General features: G+C 44.7%; 1 protein-coding gene across 1 annotated transcript in view; it reads right to left on the reverse strand.

Annotated features, from left to right (window-relative positions):
• The window catches only part of LOC128304420 (protein scabrous), a 51,632-nt gene that overhangs the window by 24,157 nt on the left and 3,693 nt on the right, over positions 1-23,782 (reverse strand). Inside the window, exon 2 of the mRNA XM_053041609.1 lies at positions 16,990-17,317. Coding sequence (XP_052897569.1) covers positions 16,990-17,317 — 328 coding nt within the window. The remainder of the gene's footprint in view (positions 1-16,989; positions 17,318-23,782) is intronic.

The raw sequence follows: 23,782 nt of genomic DNA on the forward strand, positions 1-23,782 counted from the left end.
GGAGGTGAAGTTGTTCGTTGGCTTCCGGTTCTTCGGAACGATTGAGAGCGCTCAGTCGCTATCTTCATTATTGCCATCGTGAGCATCCCCATCAAAGTCGGTAGTCGTCATCATCAAGCACAAACGGTAGCAGCATCACTGGTAGGTTCATCAGGTCCCCGTGTTCCAGGCCCATTAGTCGTCCAAATGTGCGTGTGTGTTTTTCTTTCCACCGCAAAGGGAATGGGATGCTCAATGTTCCGTTTTTTGTGTGTTGCGATTGGCCCACTAGCACTTAGAGCGTTTGAGTGAAAAGCGATTTGTTCGAAAACGGCACCATTTTGGCACTGGTAGGGTTGAACATGGAATGGCAAAGGAAAAACGACGAGAAGGGGGTTTAAAGTGCATCGTTTGGAGTTGATTTTACGATGGGGTTTTCGATGCGAGTGCAAAGCAATAATTGTGTTCGTTATCGAACAATTTTTAGGTAGCAAAGCATGAACGTGAGCATTAGCTTTCATTTTTACGTGATGTTCAATATTGAATTGTTTTTGAAACGTTTACTCTTTTTAATAGAAAATATCGAAATAGCCTAAAGGTATGCAAAATGCAGTTAAATATATAGTTATTAACTGCAGGACGTGGAACTATCATTCACAGGATGTAGAAATTTATTTGAATTATTTGAAATTCTATTTGTAATGCTAATTACATGCACTCCAAGCTTTCTTTTCCTATCACAGAACGCCTGAAGGGTCTAGGACGCAAAATAAAGAAGTTACAGGCGTTTAAAGAAAAAAATATTTTTGTAAAAATTTTGACCCTAAAAACTTGAAAAAAGACCGAAAATTGTATGGTTTTCTATTGAAATCAGGTCAAACTTTGAAGGGTCTAGGACGCAAAATAAAGAAGTTACAGGCGTTTAAAGAAAAAAAAAAATTTTGTAAAAATTTTGACCCTAAAAACTTGAAAAAAGACAAATTGCAAAGATCCTTTTCAGAATCCTTTTTCCAGATCCTTTTTTTCAGAAAAAAAATACGCAAAATATATCAGCTTCTTAAAGAAATCTATTTGAATTGCTGAAAATGTTATTTGCGATACGAATTGCATACACCGCACCCTTAAAACCTCAAACGCCAAACCTTCAAACTCTAAACGCCTAAAGGTATGCAAAGAGTGAGTAAATTAATCTTTATTAACAACGAGTGCAATGTATGTTATAGCTGGTTTTAGAATAGTGTCATTTAAGCTGGCTTAGAAATCTATTTTAACGTTGCCTTCTGGTATCATGGCGTAAATATCGGTTGTAGTTGAAGTTTAAACAAAACATTCTTCCAAATCCAAAACATCCGCAAACAGTTTGTGCTCGACTCAAAATTGCTTTATTGATTTTTAAATGCATATCCTGGCCAACGGTCACGTTTAACCACATACCATATGCCTTGCCAGACCTATCGGAACTACTAACCGAACCGATTCCAACCGATACTGGTATCGATACAGGTCGAAGCAATAGTTCAACGTAATGATGTGTACGAATGGGTGCGATTGGGGAGGGGAAACCAACCGGGACACGGAGATTTTCTGCTTAAGAAACAATTCCGAAGACATGGGAGAAATGCTGCAGCGTTGCATTTTCCCTCCCAGCTGCCCATTCGATGCACCATTTTCTGTGTGACACAGTGGGTTGGGCAGCCGTTCCATCCGAACGCTCGATGGATTTCACTTGTCTTCATTTATTTTTAACCGAGGGAAATCTAATTTAAAACAGTGCAAGATAAGGAGTGTGTCAGTGGCCGCAAGAAAACCTCGCCAAAGGCTGCCACAAACGTGACCTCTGCTGGGCACGTGGGGGCCGAAGTGGGACGCTATTCGGCTGAAAAGTGGAGACTAATGCAGTTTTCCGTTTTGGGTAGTATGAGCGAGGGAAAACTTCGAACTGATTGTACGAACGGGTTGATCGTGGTGGAGTAGAGAAGGGGAGGGGAGGGCGAGGTGGAAGTTGCAGGGGTTGTCAGGGTTCGAAAAGAAAGCTATTGTAAAGTGAAGGAAAATTAGACAGCACAAAACGAACGTTTCTTGCTTGTGGCGAGAAGGCACCAACAGCACAATAGGAAGCCGTGTGGAAAATTGTGGAGAAGCCGGCTGTGGAAATCCCGTTCGTTCCAAGTTCCTTTTGCACCCTGAAAAACAGAAAAGGCGTGCACGTGTTTTATGCCTTGGCAATGCGTTTTTATTCCCTCCATTCTTTTTGAAATTTAACGTACCGTTCGACCTATGTTCTGCCCGATCTGCCCACTGCGGGATGGAAAACAAGGCTTCGCATTGTGAATGTATTTGATTCCGATTTACCAAATGGTAAGAACATTTTTAGGATCGCCCTATCTACTGGGAAAACGGGTTCGAAGGCACACAGTCACCCGGGGCTTTTGTTTTCGCAGACAGTGGGGGTTTCCTCCGCGACCTCGTTCGCTTTTATTGGGTCTTCATTGATTTTTATGCCACAGCCATTTTTGTTTGCTGGCATATTTATGCTGGTACACAGCGGGGCAAAGACGGTTATCATGCATTGTAATAAATTCTTTTGGTGGAAAAAAAAATGAAACGAAACAACAACAAAAAAAAAAACAAACCTGCACCAGACAAGATACATTTGATTGGATAACTTTAGCACCGGATGGGGTTATAAAGCGGACTCAAAAGAAGACTAGAAGAGTGGAAGAAGCACAACAAATGATGCTGGTGTTTGAGGCACGATAAGAACGGCCATACGTTATGTGCGCGAAAGGGTTTAGCTGTATCGAAAATTTTTATTTCAGTTTGATGTGCATGCGGCATTCAAACACGAAACCGTTCTGCCGATTTCGGTGGAATTAAATCATAAAATTAAATATCGATAAAACAACCTGACACGCAAGACAGGCAGCTTGTTATCGTGATTTACGATCGAATGGCTTTTTTTCCTTCTGCATGTTTCCGCTAATTGGATTTCAAAGACCGCTCAATTTTCTAATGCAATGTGGCATGCAGCTTGGTGATGTGTTTTTTCAATTTTGTGTCGCAATTTAAGCGATATAGAGATTAAAATAAAATACAAAATTTCGTGTAAAATTATCACCCAACTTTTCGATTGGGGAACGTTCAATGTCTTACCATTTACAAAGTGGCAATGAAATTATAATTCCATTTCGTGTAGAACTTTTATCAACAAATTGCAATCTGGCGCGGATGGCAGCTGGCGATTGCACCCTGAAACGCCAGGTAAACTTCGCGAAAGAAAACCAGACAAATTTTAACCAACCCAGCGCAATCTGAGAACCGGTTCGAAAAAGGGTTTCGAACCGTGCAAATAAAGTGCGACAGGTGCGCGATCCGCTCAAGGGCCAAGAAGCACAGGGCCAAAATCGTGAATGAAAGATGAAAAGCTTCCATTGCGATTGGACTGGAAGAAGGAGACAAAAAAACACAACCGGTCAATGGTCCTCAAAACTGGTTTGTGTCCGTGCGGTGCTGTTTCAGCTGGTAGCTGGTACGGTCATGTGATAAGATATACGCATACCACTGCAAGCGAACTCGCGGGAATCGTTGCACTTCCCTGTGGAAGAAAGGCGCCTAAATTTCGACCTACAAACAGCTGCTCGAACCCTGAAGGATCTACGGATCCAGGAAACCATCGATAATGTAACGAAATCTCCATTTTTTCACCATTGTCTCTCTACAGAGGTCATTAAAATCTGGCCCGTTGGATGTAAAGGAGGGAATATTCCAGCTACAAATAACGAACTTGGTACATTTGTGTGTGTGTGTGTTGCAGAGAGAATGCAGGTGGTGACCCGCAGGACATCTTAACAAGAAATATCGTCACTGTGTGCGGGAAGAGTAGTAAAAGTGAACAAAAAAAAAAACGGGACGAAAACGAACAAAACCAAACATTCACCTTGGCATGAATTTCCAGGGTTTTCAATAATTGAATTGTATAAAAAAATAAATGGAAAATTTTTAAGAGAATGATGATAAATTTACTGAAGTCCTTCAAATTATAAAGCTCTATAACCGAACATATTTGTTTCTGAATATATGTTTCAAACAGAAACAATGCTTAGCGTATCATTGAAAACCCTGCACACTTCACACCGTTGAACGCTTGGCACTACAAAGAGTGATGCGCAAGGATGCATCTCACGTGCGTCACGAAATGCAATCAAAAAACTTTTTTTCCTCTTTCCCTGCTTCTACAGAACGTACCGAATCTTTCGGAGCCATGGTTCCCAGTAGCAAAAGGTTTGGCAAAAAATTCATCGAAACCAGTTCCGATTAAAAGGCGGCAGTTTCAATGTTGCGTCTATGTTTGGATTTTTGGTTTGCGTTTTTGCGGACTTGTTTTGCAAGTTGTTGTGTGCGTTTTTGCGTTCCTGTTTTAGCATCGGGTTTTGTTGTGTTTTCCATGTGTTTGGTCGTTTTCTTACTGATGCTGGATGGTTCGCTGGTTGCGGCGCCCCAAGATGTGCGATGAATGGTTAAAAATTCATCACCAACCAGCATGGCAGATCGTTCGTTGCCGGAATAAACGGGGGCAAACTTCACCACCACGGAAAACTGCTCCATATCGCTCAACAAGTTGGCAAAAAACCCGACTGTTCCGCTTATGATAGTGCTTTTGTACGCCGTTATGCGTGTACTGCAACGGAGCTTTTTTTTCTTACTGCTGCACACGATTTCAGCTTGCAGAATTAATTCCGTTTTCTTTCGCATAAACCGGTCACCTTCGCCAGTGCGGTGGTCCGGAAGCCGAATCAAGCGCATTCGAAGGGAACATGACCCCAGCTAGCCGTTTTTTTTTTCTTCTGGTGCGGATACGGTCACCTTTCTTCTGGGTCGGTTGCATCCGACCGGTCAACCGTTTTGACCGTTTCGGTTTCGGTTGAGTAAAAACAACAAAACATCGCAGCAAACACAACACAACCGTGAGGGAACAGCAGCACGCGGTTTCGGTCCGGTGCATCCGGTGCTGGATGATATGCTCCGGATCCGGAACAACACCTTCCGAAATGTTCCACCGTTTGCATAAATGAATGTATGAATGTATGAATAAATTATCGTAACCCAGGCGCATATGCGTACGTTGGCTCACCGTACACTTTACCGTCCTTCACCGGTGGAGATAAATTATAAACTGACTTTATGCAAGCCAGGCGAGTGTGTGTATGCATTTGTGTATGTGTGCTACGAGAAAAAGAAGATTGTTGTTCTACGGTTCCTTTCTTTTCTTTCCGATTTGGTGCATTATTCTTGTGGTAATTTACATAAGACACCTGAGCGCCCCTGTAATGAGGTGTGGTGTATATGGAAACGTAAACAATGTCGAGCTTGATTACAACACACATACACATGCAGGCATTAAAAAAGCAACGCCTTGGTGCGTAAACACAAAGTTTACGCTTTGGAGAGGACAAGATTATCACAAAGATGCACCAACGTTGGAACCTTGAAGTCTCGCGGTGAAGCTTTAAACCAACCCAACTTTTCACCATCCGCCCACAATGCGCCTTTCCATTGCAAAGCGATTAGACGGTCACGGTTTCGTTCCTTGGTGTCGTCTGCAGCCACGAGCGCGTTTCTACCCGAAAAGCAAGAACCACACACTAATTATCACATTAAAATTAGCTGACCCTGACGGAATGTTGAGATAAATCGCTTGCAGCTTAGCAACTTCGGATTCCCGTTCCGCGCGATCCACCGGCGATTTTCGTCGAAAAGCACCACCAATCTTGATCGCCAAAATCGTAAATGCTTCGCCCGAAAAGCAGACAAAACTTCCGGTGACGGCAGATGTCCGCAAGCGCGAAGCAAGGTGTGATCCGTTTTTCATTCAGCAGCGAAGATTAATTACCTGATTGCGAATTCCGGAATCGCGTCTGCTACCGGACCGGGCGCGGACGGTGGACCGGATGCTGCAAGGTTTCGGTAATGATAAATCAAAAGAAAAAGAAAAGCATCTTTCTTCCCGTAAATTAGATTGCCAATTCCCAGCCGGGACGGGATTATTTTCAACAGAATTGATTATGCCCTTTTTTGTTGTTTAGCGTTTGTTTCTTTCAGCTGCCTTGTGCAGTATGTTCGTACAAAGAGAACGTTTTTTTTGTCTCCCTGATACTGTGTTGTGGTAGGCCTGTTTTAAATGATGGCAGAGTGTAGGATCATCTGGGGATTTGAAAATCATTAATTACTAAATGAATGCCTTATCAGAACGATACAGGTGCAGCGCAATGAAAAATTCCATTACTTTTTCCAAATTACTTTTTTCTGACTTTAAGATTCATTGCAGTTGCAATTCTTTACACAAAATAGATTAATTTCTTGACTGTTATTTTTATAATTATTATTGGTTTGATTTTGTTTACTGCGACGGGTAAACATTATAATAAATATGATGATGGAAACTGCGAGAAAGTTTTATAGAAAATCAAAAAGTTTGGACAATTTCTAAACTTGTGTAGGAATTCACCTGGACATATTCCAGCTTCGAAATTTCCCAGTCCCAGGCACTTGGTCAAGGATAATCTTAACTATTATGTGCCAAGATCCAAAACTTTCAACTATTGAACTCATCGAATATAACTAGGCAGGAAGTTGATGCTCACATTGTAAAAAGAAGAGAAGCAAAACTACATCATTCCCGTCTATTGGCTGAGCCGGTTTTTGACAGCTGCGGTGCGTGATGTTATTCGCTTAAAATGGACTGAAAATACACAAAAAATCAAAACAGCTGGAACCAAAGTGTATCCAGAGGATAAATGACGAGCTTAAGCTTTCGATAATCTCTCGGTTCCCATTCGCTAGTTCCTTTGCCATAATCATCAGGAACGGCAATCGGTTCCGGCAGGCTTCGACCATGCCTAGAACGATTGAGCCGTTCGGCAATAATCCTCAATAGCGCGCTTTTGTTCGACGAAGGGCTCAAGCAATGTAAAGGAAGTGTAAAGAGAAGAGAGAAAGAGAGAGAGAAAAAAAAAAATCTTCCACAACAGATCACCTGCCCCGGCCACTGATCAATGGTTGGTGCGAGCGGCTAACAAAGTAAACCCATCTCGTGCACAGCCAATGTTCCGATTTTCCCGTTCAAAAATGAACAGGAAAGCTTCTCACACAAAAGCGAAAATGGAACCGGTGCGTTCAAAAAGCATGCTGCCAAAATAGTCAAAAATCGACCCTTTTTGGCACTTGATTAGGTTTTGAAAAATGGTACCTGCCGCCGCAGCTGCTTAGCGCGAGCGTCTGCGTGTTGTTCGAATACAGTGCTGAGGGATGGTTCCCGGCGATAGGTCTCAACCCGGAGCGGAGGCAGAAGATCGGAGCAAAAAAGAGACCATTTGGCATTCGAGGGTTGTCGGCCGCTGTTGCGGAGCGCACGGTAGTCAAGGTTGCCAAAGGGAACTCTCAGCAGCTGGCCCGCTTTCGGGGCTCTATTGCAAGGGATTGGAGAAAATAATAAAAAAAGGAAGATTAAGGAGCAGGTGATATTTCATCCCTCGCCGTTCACAACCATCGGCATGCGTTCGACGGCGCAGTTACGGGCGTCCTCTATCGCGTCCCATATCTTTCCCTCCGGGCAGGCCAACCTTTTCTTCGTGGACCGCCTGCACGGTTCGCGGTAGTCTATTGACTGCCGGGCACTGGCAAAGGTCGATACAAATAGAATATATTAGATGGGTTTTGCTGCCACAGTTATTTCCCACCTGTCCCGGCTGGCCCGATGTTGCGGTGCGTTGTAACGTGTCACGCAGCAACGTTCGTAAATCGGTTGAATGATTTGATGACTTTACGTATCGGGTTTGGGCGGGCTTGCGACAATGGCCAAACGCACCGTACACGGCCGAAGCGTGGATGGGATAAAATACGAGCAAAAAATAAATAAAAGGTTGAAGTTGAATAATTTTGTGTCGTTTTGTGACCCGGTGGTTTTTCCGTTGTCCTTGCAAATCCAGCACCAAACAAGTGATTGTTTGAAAAGGCAGTAGATTGAGAAAGAAACAAAGCGGAAAAAAAGATAAACGATGTTGTGGGAGGGTTTTTTTTCGCACCCATCATCAAATACGAGGTTCATTTTTTAGCGATTTACTTTTCGGGTGGTTTGTGCTGCTCTTTTTTGTTTTATGTATCTGGTTTTTTTTTTTACTCGTAAAGTTGCGGAAAACGTGGAAAAACACAACATGGAAAATAGAGGGTGTTAAAAAAGCAGGGAAATAATCTGTTGGGATGGACATTTGGATGGGAAATCAATTTAACGACGGGTCGGAATATTGATTGCGTTTGTGCCCTAATAACGAAACCGATCGCGTTTGGCTCCAGTTTAAAAGATACTTCTAGGCTTTTTGTAATATGCAAAATTTAAAGCTATACAATGCGTCGTATCAACAGCACCTCGGAAGCCACAATGTTAAGGAAAAGTGTGCCAAAATTTTAATTTTAAGTTATATTGTAATTTATTACCAGTACCAGTAACCTAGAACCTGCCAAGGATCATACATCAAGTATACATAATTAAGACATAAAATTGTGACAAATGTAGCTATTTCTTCGCTGGGATATATTTTACCAGACTTCTTATTATATTCCATAAAAAATTAAACTGTAAAGTATTTAAATCGAATGAGATGAGCTCAAACATCGAATGACATAAACCTTTTTTTTTAAATTGCTGACATCAATAAAGTTAGATTTTATTAAAATTTAAAATTAACTTACAAAGCTTATTGTTTTCATGTCGTGCATCTCTTTGTATAAAAGAATTTCGTTTGCTGTCTTTCAATTACTACTCAACTGGGTAGAGAATTTCAAAAATCAGGAATTTGTTTGTGCTTTGTTTTCAGAGCTGCAAGAAAAGGCCCCCCGTGGAAAGTAAGTGATCCATTGAACGCAGAATCAATATTACCTATTCCAAAGTTGATCAGCATAACTGAAACTTTTCAACCGAAGCGTGGTTCGTAAAACCGGCCCCGAACCACGTTGGCATTTTAGCGTAATTGATGAATTTGATTCGAACTGTATCGTTGATGGCCGTAACGGTTTTCTGGACGAAGGTTTTATCACCCCCACCCTGTGCAATCGGGCCCCCGACCCCTGAATTGATTTCCCTGCGAGAGATGCAAACATTTCTAACGAATCTCGCTTCCGTTTGAACGTTTCGGTTCCGTTGGGGATGTGTTTGTTTCTTGAGATGGGAGTGTATTTTTGCCTTTTTCCAGTCCCAAAACACAAGCGCGCTGATTCTTCGCCTTCGCATCAGAAGTCGCGAAACTGTCTCGTTACCATAATTGATCTCGAAACGTAACGAATCACACCAGCCAACTTCGGCCCGTCAACTGTTGGCGGAAACTTTTCTTCCAACCGCCCTGTTTATTGGGTCATTTTGTGGCATTTTCTACGCCAACCGGAAAGTCGTGAAAAGAGCACTTGCAGCGATGGCGTATCGAAGGTCTGAAGGTTGTTCGATAGCACGCACCAGCGGTCAAACGTCCAAACGAACACCAACCGAAAGGTGCAAAGGGTCGTCTAGTGCGCCTGAAGGGCCGGATCCGGATTCGGGGGTCCGGAGGGTTGCAGTTGTCGCACCGTAAAACCCTCCCGGTGACAACGATGACGCAACGGAACGGTACATTCCCCGAGGGTGAGTCATCGACCGTTGCTTTCGAGCGCCTTGAAGGAGCCTTAAGGATTTCCGCTCGTTTAACTTCCATTATGGTAAACGTTTTGGTTGGGTGTGTGTGTGTGCGTTTTTTTGTCACCGTTGTTGCTGGCCGCTGTGGGTCCCATCACACCAAGGCACAGAAAATCAATTTAAGACCATTTCATCTGGAGCGCTGAAGATGAAGAGCGCGGTGGGCAAAACAATACGCTACTGTTTCACGATTGCTCAGTAAGGAAGGCATCGTTCCAACGCCAACAAAACGCCTTGTTTTTGTGTGTCTTTACTGTTCCTACTGTTGTTAGTCGGCTTCTCTAGCATTCGTCTGCCTGGAAGGCTTCCACCCAGGAGTGGAAACTGAGAGCTGCAGAAAGAGGGAAGGAAGCGAGAGTTTTTCCCTGGGGGGGCTTTTCTTTTCCAGGACGAAACTCAGCCGCTGGAGGGCTGCTAAAGATGACGAAGCGGGGAAACGTACCTAAACAACACCCAAGTACGGTTTTGCCTTCCTTGCTGAGGCTGAATATTCTAATTGACTCGAAGGGAAATTCTTGCATCCTGTCCGTCAAACCGGCAGTCAAGTAGTCAGTCAGGCGCGCCTGCCATCTCGTCCCGTAACCACCGGTCGGTTCCGTTCCAGCAAAACTTCCCATGGACTGGGAATGCGAAACAAACAGCGAACGAAGCAGACAAATGGACAAAAACGAACCAACGACTCGCACCCGAAGGCCATTTTCGAGCGATTTCAAGAAGCCGGAACCACGCACCTAGCACCCTAGCAGTGCTCCAGCGCCTTCTTCCATCCATCCCGGCACGCACCAGACAGATTGAGTGAGTGACAAGTTGGGCGGAACTGTGCGGATGGAAGGTACTTCCTCCGGGAACGAAGGGACGGATCAGAGGTGCGCAGGGGAGTTAAAATGAAATAGCGAAAAAGATTGGCAAGTCGCTGCGGACGGAACGGACGTGGTAATTTGTGTCAACTGCTAAACTGCAAAGCTCGAGCCTCGGCACAACGTCTTTGCCGGAAGCGGAAGTACTCAAAGCCGGAGTGCGCTTGGGAAGCTTTAGTGGATGGCGCGGCAAGTGACCGTAGGTACGGGAGAAAAAGCGTGTGGATTAGCGGCCATTTTCCTCCCCGCTTACCCGGTAAATACGGTGCCCGAACTGGTGGACTAGGAGATAATGGAAGCGGGCTGTCGGGAGAAATGTTTCACCGTGGAATCATTGTTGCCGCTAAATGCTTGTTGACTTTTTCTCCCGTCGCAGCAGCCGCGCGCAAGTGCCCCGTGTGTGCTGTTGAAAAGTGAGGCTCAATCTTTGGCAGATTGACGCATTTTTGTCGCGATTCCTGAGCTGGGACGTTTCTGTTTTCGACAGTTTTTTCTACTTTCTTTCGTGCTCACACCCACCCATAAATGGATATTTTATGCTGCGTTTCAGCGTGTGGTACGGGGGAGCAGGAACGCATGGTGATCACGGCTGAACAGATGTTCATTTGATGATGCGCTGTGGACGACCATCCGGCAGTGTGCTTTTGGCGTGTCGTTATTTGAATGATCTTTCGTTGGAATGTTTGGTGAAAATTCTTTCGGATTCAATCTCGTTAGCGTTTTGGGTGCGATGGGTGGTGGTGGTGAGGTGGTGATAAACTCATTATCGTGCCACACGGTTTTGAGCTTGGGATGAAATTGACAAATGAACAATGAAGATAATTTACGGGACACATCTGAGCGCGTGACCGAGCAAAGTAATCAAGCGGACAAGAATTGTAATATTTATACAGAAGTCGAGTGAGCGAATAGAGGTGGAAAATCATGAAGATGTTGAGTTCTACTTATTTCCAAAAATAGTTTTTAATTTCTAGAATTTTATAATATGTACGGTCTGGCCGTTCTCATGGAAACAAAGAAAAAGGATCCAATCTTAAAATGGCAAAGTGATGTCATAAAACTGTGAGCTGACTACAGTTTAACATACACATTTCCATAATTTTTTATTGTAAAAATGATTCAGTTTTGGTTAGGATTTGGAATCATAATATGTAGTGTATTTCGGTCTACTCCTACATAGTAAAGCAAAGCTTTCAATGAATAAAGATCCGACACTTATGGAAACAATAAACTTATACTGCCAATTTCACATTATCTAGTAATGGACGCTTTCTCATCAAGGAAACGTCAATAAGTAACTTTTTATGATTTTAATTTGTAAAAGTATTCGCTTAATCCCATAAACAAATTCGACATTTTTTTACGATTATAGGACATCCATTTTCCGTCACCAAAACACTAATAACAATAACACCATTCGGAAGTGCATCAACGGTACACTACATCGATCTTGGAGTGGATGGTACGAAACGGTACACCATTTAACATTGAACCAGCCCATTAATGTTAAGCAACTTCGTCGGTTCCCCGTGCTTTATGAGCCGTTCATCTCTACCACAGTGAAAAAGTGCAATTAAATTTCACTCCAAATTTGACAACCCCGTTCGCATCACGAGCATAATGGCAAACGGGCGATACGATTTCATCGCACACCCCGGGTAGAACGAACCGCAAACTTTGGGGTCATGATTTTCACGCAATGTTCACACATAATTCCGGAACCGGGGGCCCGCTCTCGTTCTCGGCAGAGCATACTTTCTGAACGATCGGCCGTAATGATGATCATTACCATACCTAATGACCGGACTCGCCCGTCTACCCGTAGCATCTTCACAATCAGATGGTTGTATGAGGAGCGTAAATCAAAATATCATCTGCGCTGCCTGGTGGAACGTCGGTGCAGGATGATACCGACCGGAACTTGGTTGCTTTTTTGTTTTGTCGTTACTGTTTGCCGGCCGTTCGGATGTGGAAAAGTGAAAACTGACGAGCCGGTAACCGTGAAGAAGCGAGAACGAAAAAAGGCAACATTATGCTTCATGTCATATGTGCCGATGAGCGTACACGGGGCAGCACGTGCGATGTGCCACGTTGAATCAAGTGCGTGGAAAATGGTTTTCTCCGTTCTGTTTTAATCCCACTCGTTTGCATGCGGTCGCAATCAAACATGGCACGAGCACGAGTTTTTGATGCTCAGTTTTGGGGAGTAAGAATGAAACGGCGATCCGGGTGATTGTTTGTGACGGAATTTTAAGGAAATAAAATAAAACGTGAGTAGAAATTTTTGCTTTAAAAAGGCATGTAAACAAATTAGGGTGAAAAATACAAAAAAAAAACACTTTCTCTCTCTGTTTATCACGTACACGAGTGTGAGTAAAATGAACCGTCAATAGGAAAGGTCGTAATGTGTGCTTCATAATGGGCAGTTACTAGTTTTAGATCGTAGTGGAAGTAAATAATCAACTCCACACGTAAACTCGATCCTGCAAGAAACCTGACTCCGCTTTACTGCGACCACCATCAAACACATTACCGCTAGGGTTAGTTCAGCTCGCATTTTCCACAAAGTCGTTGGCGGTACGAGTGTGTGTGTGTGTGTGTGGCCTGTTTTTTGTTCACCCTTTCTCACCAGCCGGGAAAACGTGCTCCCATTTGCTGAAGCGTAAAATAACGCTCCCCCGGTTCCTCCAGGCGCGTTCGTCAGGGCAGTACATTTCAACGTCGTCATCGTCACGTCCTTTCAACACGGGACAGGAAGTCCAAATGATTTGAAGCACGGCAGGGCCGGGCGGCATGGTCATAATTAAGGGAAATTTAATTTATGTTCCAATACATGAAACATTTATCAACGGCTTTTGCTCGGAAGCCGTGGGGTAGTGCCTACCTCGGGCAGGGAATTGATGGGCGGCCGAGCTGGATGAGGAGAGCCTTACGGCCTATCCTTCATTTTTTTCCCAAAGCACATACACACGGCACTTGCAAAACGTCACTGGAGGTCAACCATGGAAAAAAAAGATACGAATTCAAAGGGAACACAGTCTCGACCCAATGCTTTTCGGGCCGCTTCAGTATGATGCCGCTTTACATACTGCGTGTCCGTGTTGGGGAGGTAAAGAAAAAGGCAGACAGAATTTAATAAAACGAACTCCCCCTTTACCACCAGTAGTGTGCCGGTAACGAGCGGAAACATCGGAAACACCCTGTATTTTACCCCGTTATCGAGACAGGTAGGGTAGAAAAACCGGCATCCTAATGGGTAAACTCACCATTCGCTGGGTGAGTCATCGATGCTATGTTTTATGAGTGATGGATGACCAGCAAATACACACACATACACACGCACACCACAGGAAGTTTCCTAAGGTGTGGTATACCGCGCCACATCCTAATCGGAAGGACCTTAACGGTGGGCGATGGGTGGGAACGGCGAAGCACTTAATGGCTACGCTTATGAGTTGTTTGGTCGGTTTCTAACAGCGATAACGTTGACCAGCATACACCCCTCGATGGCGTTCGTGATGGGTCAATTGTGTCGAACAGAGTTCGTTATAGTGCCTTGTGAAGGTGTTGCACATTCTTGCTAGATTGATTATATTTCCACACATTCTAGCGAACCAGCGTTTGATCTCGTGCCTTGATTGATATTTAATTATATATGAAATTGTATTTTAAGCTTTATTAAATAACTGGGGCAAATGGTAAGGTTTTAATTAAAATGTAATGACGCATAATTGGAACGATCTCTGTGTCTGCAGGGTATAGCAACGGGTTGAGTTCGAAGCTTTCCATGAAGTATATTTAATTTGAATGCTGATTAATAATTTAAATTAATACAACTGATTTGCTGTTCTGAGAATGAAAACATAATTTAAGCCAGCTTTACAGATGTCGGTCTGTTCATTTGGGTATTTGCTCGCAGAAATCCAAACAAAACATATTTTAACCTGCGACCCCTTTTAACGACCCCTTTTAACCTGCGAGAGGGAATTTGTAAGTAGTGTAGAAAAGCACGTCGACGGTCCTACATCACCCACTCACTAGCCACGGGACTAAATCCAACGCTAATTTTATTAATCCATGCTTGGCAACGATGCGCTACGGCCACGTTCGTCATCGGTTTTCGGAACCAAGCGTTAGCACCCTCTGTAATGCCTTTTAGAGCACGAAATTAACTCTCAATTGTTTGGAGCTTTTTGAAGTATCGCTGCCTGGGCACATTCCAGCAGGGAAGGAAAATTGGTCCCTTTGCTAATGCTCGCCAAACAAGCGCTCGTTCATAGGTACCTATCCCCTCAGATAGATTCTCATAAACGTGGGATTTTGTTGAGGCTATTTCTGGTGTGTCTGTGTGTGTGTGTCGGGGTCGCCTACGCCACACAGTTGATACATTTTACATCATCTGTCTGGGAGAAGGTGTACGCCCGTTTCTCATGCGCTTGTATTGTTACGCTTTTGCCGTTGAACTCGGGGCTTATGCTTAAATCTTCCAGGATCTTCCAGGTCGTTCCAGGACACCGGAGCACAGAATGCCGGTGGTGCTTGTGGTGCTTTATTGGAGTGCCAAAAATTGTCCCTGTTTGCCCACAAAGTGCTGGGCAATGATGGTAAGCTGTTTGAAGAGATAGATAATTGGTAGTAACCTCGTGAAGTGGACCCTGTGATGGTGGTTATGTCTAAAGTGTGTAAAAAAGGTCTACGAAGAGCCATTAAGCACGATTATAAACAAGTTGCATACTTTTAGGCGTACTGAACCTGAATATATGCAATTAATATGGCATAATTGCATGTTATCCGTGCTGTTCTTTACTCGCATGTTAAACTTACTAAACCTTTCCATATTTTTGAAGGTAATAAAATAAGAAAGCATTCTTAACTTTATTAACTATCTTGCTATTTGCTTCGCAAAATAAATGTATTTTGAAATTTAAAATTTGTTTCAAACTAATGTAGAAAAGCCGTGCTTCAAAAAGTCACAACATTGAATGGGATGGTTCCTTTTTGAATTAAACTCATCCCAAACCTACTCAAATTTCACACACTCCGTGTGTGCATGCATCAAGCGATACAAAGTATCAACAATATGGTGTACAGCACCTAAATTCCACCATCACCTCGACCAGATGAAACCACACCTGGGAACTCGATATCTGATGCTTTCCTTGCAAACACACATGGAAGTTACTCGGCTCGTAGAACTTTACTAGCAAAGTGTTACTTTTAGCACTAGCACTGGCAGATCCGGAACACGCAATGTTTCAGTGATCCCGCTTCCTCACGGTACCACGACCACCACCAACAACATCACCATGAAAGGTACACCGAGGTATACAAAGCAACCTTGCCTTGCGAGGACTGACGTTCTGCCTGTGCTCCCTTTTCTTTAATGGCGACCTGCGCAAATAAGGTAATTCTAAACCAACCCGACAACATAGTTTGTTGTTATAATCATACCCATCGTGCAAACAAAGGAATCTCTTGATATGGAACCATGTAAACGGAATGCCGGCCAATGCACGGTAAGGTGTAAAGTGGTACGCACCCGCCCGAGTCTTTGTCAGGTGCAAACCAAGCTGATGGTATCTGTCGGCGTGAGGCGCAGATCCAGGGTTTGTACAGATCCTTTACGGGCCGGAGGCGGAGGTGAGTTTACCGTCTCGTGGTTGTCTCATTTTGCTTTCCCTACCCTAAGGGCTTGGATCCCGATTTGTATGGTTCATGTTTCACTCGTACATCTACATGAATAATTTCTCACTCGTTGTACCTTGGCATTATGTGCCGCGGCAGCCGAGTCGTCGGGATGGAGGCGCACCGGATGATAGTGTGCGGGGTGAAAAAGTCAGTGCGATAAAGCATCATTATAACGCACGTTTCCTTCCCGTGTTGCCAGCTTGGGAAGGATTATGGCTAAAGAAAGAAACGCGGGAAGAAATATCCTTCTTCCGGAGGATTGTTACGTTTTATCATCGGGGAAATTCCTCGAGATGAATAAATTCACCGCCGTAGCAGCGGGATATTATTCCAGGCGAAATGATAAACTTCCAGCTCGTAACCCGGGAACGTTATGCTGCCTGAAGAGGCTGAGGGGGTTCGCCGGAAATGATCATCAGTCACTTCAATAATGTTCATTCCCGTTTCGCTCTTGACTCGCTTCTTGCGAACTGTGAAGTGCAACAGCTCAATTAAGTAGGATGAAAGGGAAGTGTGCCAGGACCATTTCCTGGAAGTAATATTAAGGTGTTGAACATTAAGGGTTATATATTGCGTAGGCAGTGGCAGAAGGATGGCTGCTGGAGATAGAAAAGATTACCGTACAAACAAAAAATCCTACAGGGCCGAGTGCTGTGTCGCGTTCATTTCAATAGGTATAGAATCAACCAGTTATTTGTAGAAAAAAAGTTAGACCAGCCTTTAAAATAAAAGCACAATCTCACTTACCTTTTCAAGTCGCATGTTGAGACTGCGTCGAATATCATCCGCACTCTGGACCGCTTCTTCCTGCAGTTCTCGAACCAGCACTTCCGTTTTTTCCTGCCGTGAGCGGAGCGACTCCAGCTCCAGCTTCGCCGTACCAAATTCGCCCCGGAGCGTGCTGAGATCCTCCAGTAGCTGGTTGCGGAACTGGGCATCCTTGGAGCCGCCACCGAACGAACTCTGCAGTTCTGCCAGCTCCGACCGAATCTCGGATATCGATTGCGACAGCCACTGAACGGTGAGCCGCTCTTTGCTCGGCGAGTTGGTTTCGCGCAGCTGATTAACGTCCTCCCTGGCGCGGGAATGGCAGAAAATAACGAAAGGCACAATTATTTCTTGGCGCAAAGTGGAGAAGGAATCGTTTCGTGGAATTCGACCGTCGTGGATACAATTAAAATTCAACACACAATCGAGCAATTGATGTTGGGCGAGGGATTAGGATTGGATGGAACGGTTGTGGTGGTGAATTGCGTTATTAATTATCAAAATGAGCCCCGAAAAATGGTTAATATAAGTCTGCGCAATAAGTTTCCAGTCAATTAGGAAGGATTTACTCGCTAAGTATCTTATATCACCCGCTCTTGGTGACGGGCAAATTTTGGGAAATTACCGATAATTGTGCCGGAAATCTGTAAATAAGCTCACAAGTTTTCCTTTAAAGTGGAAAGGTTTTCATTAACCGAATTCTAGTCGAACGCTTAATCAATCTTTTGGAAATTAATATTTAAAAATAAACACCCCCGTTTGCAATACCGAATTAGCAATAAATCCCACTCGACGATCAAAGCTGTTCAGTAGCACGAGACTTTCCACTTTGAAAGAAAAACAAACAGACGACTCAAACAAGGAAAAAACAGCTCACCAAAAAACCCGGCTTATTCATTATCAAAGCAATAGCGAGCACATTAACGCTCTTTCAGCGTTTTTTTCCTACCTTTCGTAGCACTGGGCCTTAGCACTTCAGTAAAAAAGAACTTTTTACTCTACACACACACACACCTACGATGCTACGGCGCATTTCTTTTGGCTTCTTCTTATCGTCAAAAGGAAGCATCCGTGGCAGAAAGATTACACCACGAAGGTTGGCCGAGGACGGTAGCACCAGGACGAGCTTGAACCACGCGAAAAGAACATTTCGTGAGTGATTTGGGTAAGTTGCGGTTCTTTCATTTGGGTTTTTTTGTGTGTGTGCCGTTGGTGCTATTACTAGGACATTAAGTGTAAGGCTTAACTACGGGTAGGTCACGCAAAAATCGATACCGAAGGTTCGCAAATTACAGCCACAATCACCTACATCTAGCGGGGCGTGTTTGTGATGGTCGCGTTGGCCGAACCAGAAGAAGATGTTGTGGTCAGGTTGTTGCACGGCCCAATATAGTGTGATTAGAAGAAATTCTTTCTTTCATTGCTGGCATAAAAAATGCAAATAGAATGTGGCATTTTTTCGGGTTTTCATTTTGTGTTGGTGGTCAAAGCGAGCACTTGTTCTTCGGCTTCTGCCAGAGAGTCCTTAGAATCGTTATTTCTAAGCTGCCGTGCGTAAATCTTTAAGGGGCATTCGTCCTAAGGGGTAGCAAGAAATAAGCAAAGACACGCTCTAGTCTAAAAAACGAGTCCGTCAAAACGTGAAAGGCACCCCGCGCGCGTCCCAAATCTTTCCCGGGCGGTCTCACGGGCTCCTTAGTACGCGTGTTGCGTGTTGAGGTATGCTGTGTTTTCCATTTTCTTCTGATCATGCAAACAACCAAATTCAATCACCGTTCGTGATGTGTGGGTGCCGTGTTGAATGGTCGCCACACGAACTCGTGAAGCGCAAAGGTTGGTTGCTTTCACTGGGGGACTTAGTGTTTTCTGCTTGTTTTGCTTTGCGAAACCAAATAGCTTCTTTTCTTTCACCAGACATGGGGCAGACTTTGAACATTCGAAGGTGCGCCGCACGGCTGGAGGTGGAATGCTTAATGTGTTTAACTTTTCCACCATGTGTACATTAAGGGTGCAGGCAAGTAAAATACACTAGCCGAACGAAGCGACTGTCGCTCAGTGGCAGGTACCCACGAAAAGGCAGACACAGACGAAAGAAACCCCAAAAAATCGCAACGAATCGTTTGACTTTGAGCTGCACTTCCAGATCCTTCCCAACGTGTTCGCTTTTTCATAAGCTTCTTTACTGCCCCGGCTCTAAATTCTGCCCTGCAAATGCCACCCACAGTGCCGGAGGAATATTCGGAAAAGCCTTGTGCCTCCTTCGAAATCAGACACGTGGCGTCGCCCTTTCGATCTTTCTACCTTGTGCTGTGTGAAATCCGATACCCTTCAATGACATGGTGAACGGAGGACAAAAAAAAACAACCCGCACACATACACACACACACACATACACAAGTTGAAAGCTGTTGGTGTTACCATCCCTTAATGTGTTTATCAGGACATGGCTGATGTCTTGGGCGCCTCCATTCGTTCTCCAGGAAGCCTTATCGAGAAGCGCACCCCAAACCCCACGAAGTTCGACGGCATGGGATGGTGGTGGGGGAGATATTGAGTAATAAATGAAAGGCTTATTACTTGCTACTTTTTCACCATTCATGTCTGGTGGTTTCAGCTGTGCGGTGCGTGCGTGAGGAAGCTCCCAGGAAGACTGTAACGTATACGCGTCACATCGTAAGAAGCGACATCGATCCGTCCACTCTCTGTCTGAGCTGTGTGTTGGCAAATTATTGAGTGTTTGCCAAACATTGCTTACCCGGCTGACGTACCTTCATAGACGTTAACGCTTCATATTGAAAATGGCCAAGATTACACTGTCCGTACGCATCGGGACAAGCAGCGGTACCAAATTCACGCAGCAGCAGGCTAACGGAAACAAAAAACAAAAAAGACAAACAAGCGAACCTTCTGCGAACAAGCAATAGCTTGGCTGGGGCCAACGGGCGAAACAGCATTTTCAGAGTTACTCAACCTCAACCCAAACAATTACACTTCGCCGTCCCACTCGCACGTCACCAGGGAAGCGAGTGAATCGGTGGTTTGAAGGATGATTGGATGTGTTAGCTAAGGTCATGCTTCCCCGAGGTTAAATGGAGTGTGCTACTCTCCGTTACTGCCTGGCTCGTGGCACGTACGAGCCAACCATCGGGTATGTTGGACCTACCTAATTCGATCATAAAACATCCCAAAAACCTTCACCCTCGCTTAGACCTTCCTTCGACCCCAGGGTCCCGACTGCCACAGGGAGGATCAATCCCCAAAAACACACACACGCTCATCGTCCACGTGATAGAGAGCATCCTCTCGAAAAAGGGAAGAAAAACATATATCCTTCCAGTGGCGGGATGATGGTCCCACCACCAGCCAAGACATGATAGGGCGTTTTTCTTACGTTGTTTTACTGCACTTTTTTGCGCCTTCCTTCACAAGCTTCTTTGGAAATGGTTCACGTGCAAACGTGTTTACGAGGTACCTCCCAACGGATGACACGGATGAAGCTGATGGCTTTGGCTTAACCGATCCGCACCGTAGCCGCCAACCCGAGCCCGAGTCGACCTGGCTTACTGGCCTCCGGGGAACCTTCGTTGGAAGGATGAAATTTGTACGGTACCACACGTGTTTCACCTGTTCCTTCTCCACCATTCCGACAAGGTGTGTACTCCTGTTCCAAGATAAGCAGCACAAGAAGCGATATAAAAGCAGGAGGCAACAGAAGACACAAAAACCCCTACCCCGAGTGCAGCGCAGAGCGAGAGCACGTCTGTATACGTGGGTTAGTGCGCATCTGACAAACGATTGACATATTCTCGGGGACTAAATTGGCCCGATTGGCACCAGGTTATAGTATGCCCGGTTAAGTGCACGGCGGCGCGTACCGCACTGTGGAAGGCCCGAGATGAGCTTCTGCTTTCACGCATAATACGTAAAATTATGTACCGCCGGGTCCACAGCACCGTACTACCATGGGGTCAACTTGCTCCTTCTCTGTTCGAAGCATTCGAATTCGACCTCCCTCCTGCTCAAAGAGCAGAAAGGTTGAAAGAGGCAAAAGCCTGTGCGGCACCAGTCCGGTGTACCCTTTTTGTCCAATGTTCTCATATATTTTTATTAAAGTCCCCCAACGGGTAGTGAGCAGCAATGCTATTACTTTTATGTGCTCTTCTTGGCCATCACGCTGGAGTACACGGCAAGAGATTGAGAGGATCTCATGCCATTTTTCCTGGCTTGCTTCGGACATGCAACCTGTATGACAAAAGAAAAAGAGATCACAATGAGATGACATTTGTGATCCTTAGTTAACAAAAGTGCCAACATTGCCGTACGTACTGCAGAGTCAAGCAACGGCAGTCTGATCAGAAGTGAGTGTCCTGTGGTAGTACGCTCTGGACTTCCTGCCGTCCATGTCCATGTTTGATGAGTTAATTAAAATGCAAAGCATCGACTTTCGGCAGCAAATGAATGCTTCTTGCTACTCCGCATTAAGGCCATTTGTGGGCTCGAGGGAAATAAGAAATTTCGACCTCAAAACGAATGGTCCGAACGAAATTGCAGCATTACTCAGACGGTCGTGACCTTTGGAAGCTTTTAAGCACAACGTTAATTAGTACGAAATGATGCAATTATTGTGTGGGTGGGGTGTTTTTTTTTGGAATGCTACTTCGTGCAACACCCAGATATGCTTCGGAAGAAATGTTTTAGCGGTGCGTCAAAGCGTTGCCTGATATTGATCGTATCTCAATCTTCTCGTATCAGACGGTCACACAATAAATCTCGTCTAGCAGGGACGCATCCAATCGGCTCGATGTGTCGATAAACCTGCACTGGAAGTGTCCGAGCGGATCAAAATCTCATACCTCATTTCCAGAGCGTCCCGGTAATGGGGCTCTTTCCCTCGTAGCAAACATAATCCCATTTTACCGGCTTTCAGGTTTCCTCAGCACGCAGCTCTGAAAAGTCAAGCCCCACACAAATCCGCCAGTGGCGTAACGAGCCCACCCAAAAGCGCACGAGTACAGGACAGGACGACCATTTAACTTGGTGTACGTGCGTGTACGTGTGATTTGTTCGCATCTTTCCGTAACTGGCGCTGGGCCTGGATCCCATCGGCCCTGAACTGAAGTCACATCGTAAACGCTACCAGCAATCGATCATTTGCTCCGGCGGGTAACCACTTTTTCCTGGGACATTTCTTGGTGCAGAGCAGACGAACGAACGAACCAAAAAAAAAAAAACATACACCCGTGTTCCCGTGCCTCGCCTTGAGGATACCCCGTCAAGGTGGCTTAAAACCTCGTTACCCGTAGCACCCGGAGGGAAGCTTGCAAGTGGCATTACCGCAGCAAAGGATCCAAGCTTCCGGTTCGACAGCGGACAAAACGCTGTACCGTGTGTCCCCGAGTGTTAGAGCCGAGAACAAGCTGCAGTTGTGTGTGGAGGTATATGTGAGATTTTTCTCCTTTTTTTGTCTCGTTCGTTGCTGTCGCTTAGCTCCTTGCAAAACGCACCATTCTGCAAGATTGGTCGTTAGAGCTGATTGGCAAAAGGATCCCGCTGTTGGTGCTTGGCGCTGCCATTGCCGATGGGGCAGAGTTTGAACTGACGAAAAAAAAAACACACACACACACTCCGAATCTTTTTCGCAAATGGTAAGCACATCTCGACAACCTGCTCGTTTGGTGAAGCCTTCGGCTTTTGGGCCATGGTGGCAGGCGTTTTTTTTTTATTCTTTACTGCTGTTGCTTTTTTATCTTTCTCCCCTCGCATGGGCGACCATTCGGTTCGGAACCCGGGGACTAGTCGCGTTCTGCACGCTGTACGGTTCGTACGTATCGAAACTCCGTCCGCACGTCCTCGAGATGGCCCTCCAGGTGAATGATAAATGTATTCGCATGTCAGCAAGGATTCGGGTTAAAGTAAAGCTAGGTGCGACAAGCTTTAACCCAGGGCACGGCGCGACAAAAGCCAGCGTTGGGTAGGATTTAGGTGTTGCTGTCGCGGCATACGGCCGAGCCACGATGGCACGATGGCGATTGACGGTGGACAATGGACGACTTGTTTGCTGGTGATGGACGGCTATGGCCGTTCGCTCGTACTGCGTTAGAATCGTATGCAAATGCAATTTGTTCGTTTGCGTTTTTAAAGGCTTTACTTATGCAAAAAGGGGCTTTAACGCTGTGGCAGAGGTGTTTTATCATTTTAGTGGTGATTTATTGATTACTTATACAATACAATTTTTACTGCAAATGCCAGTGTATTGTAAACTATGAAATTTAGCAACTTTTTTAATTCTTACTGTAAGTTTTTGTAACTAAAAACTTATATCACAAAAATTCCACAGCTCACATTGCTGTTGAAATTCCCAGTACAATAAAACCAATATTGAATTTTGTGACCAGTAACCATTTTTCCACTGAATTCTGTATTGAAGTATTGAATGATGGTTTCGATTTTTCATTCGATTCATTCGTTGCATTTCTCACAGTAATTTTTTTTGTATTGAATTCATGACGTATTGTTTTAATAAAAATGGAAAATCAGACGAGAAACGACGGGAAAATGCATGATATACAAAATAAACTTCCTGATAAACATAACAAAAGCCTGCAAAGTGTATTAAATTTTCCTTTGCAAAGGATCAATTCTAACATCAGGCATTCGACCGGAATAGCATCAGAACGCTAATAAAGGGGAAAACCAACCGGAATGGTTTAAATGGTTCGAGTCTAAAGAATATTCCGACTAGCAGTAGTGCTAAATCGTGTAATGCTCCATA

The sequence above is a fragment of the Anopheles moucheti genome, chromosome 3 (genome assembly GCF_943734755.1).
Source record: "Anopheles moucheti chromosome 3, idAnoMoucSN_F20_07, whole genome shotgun sequence".
Taxonomy (NCBI): domain Eukaryota; kingdom Metazoa; phylum Arthropoda; class Insecta; order Diptera; family Culicidae; genus Anopheles; species Anopheles moucheti.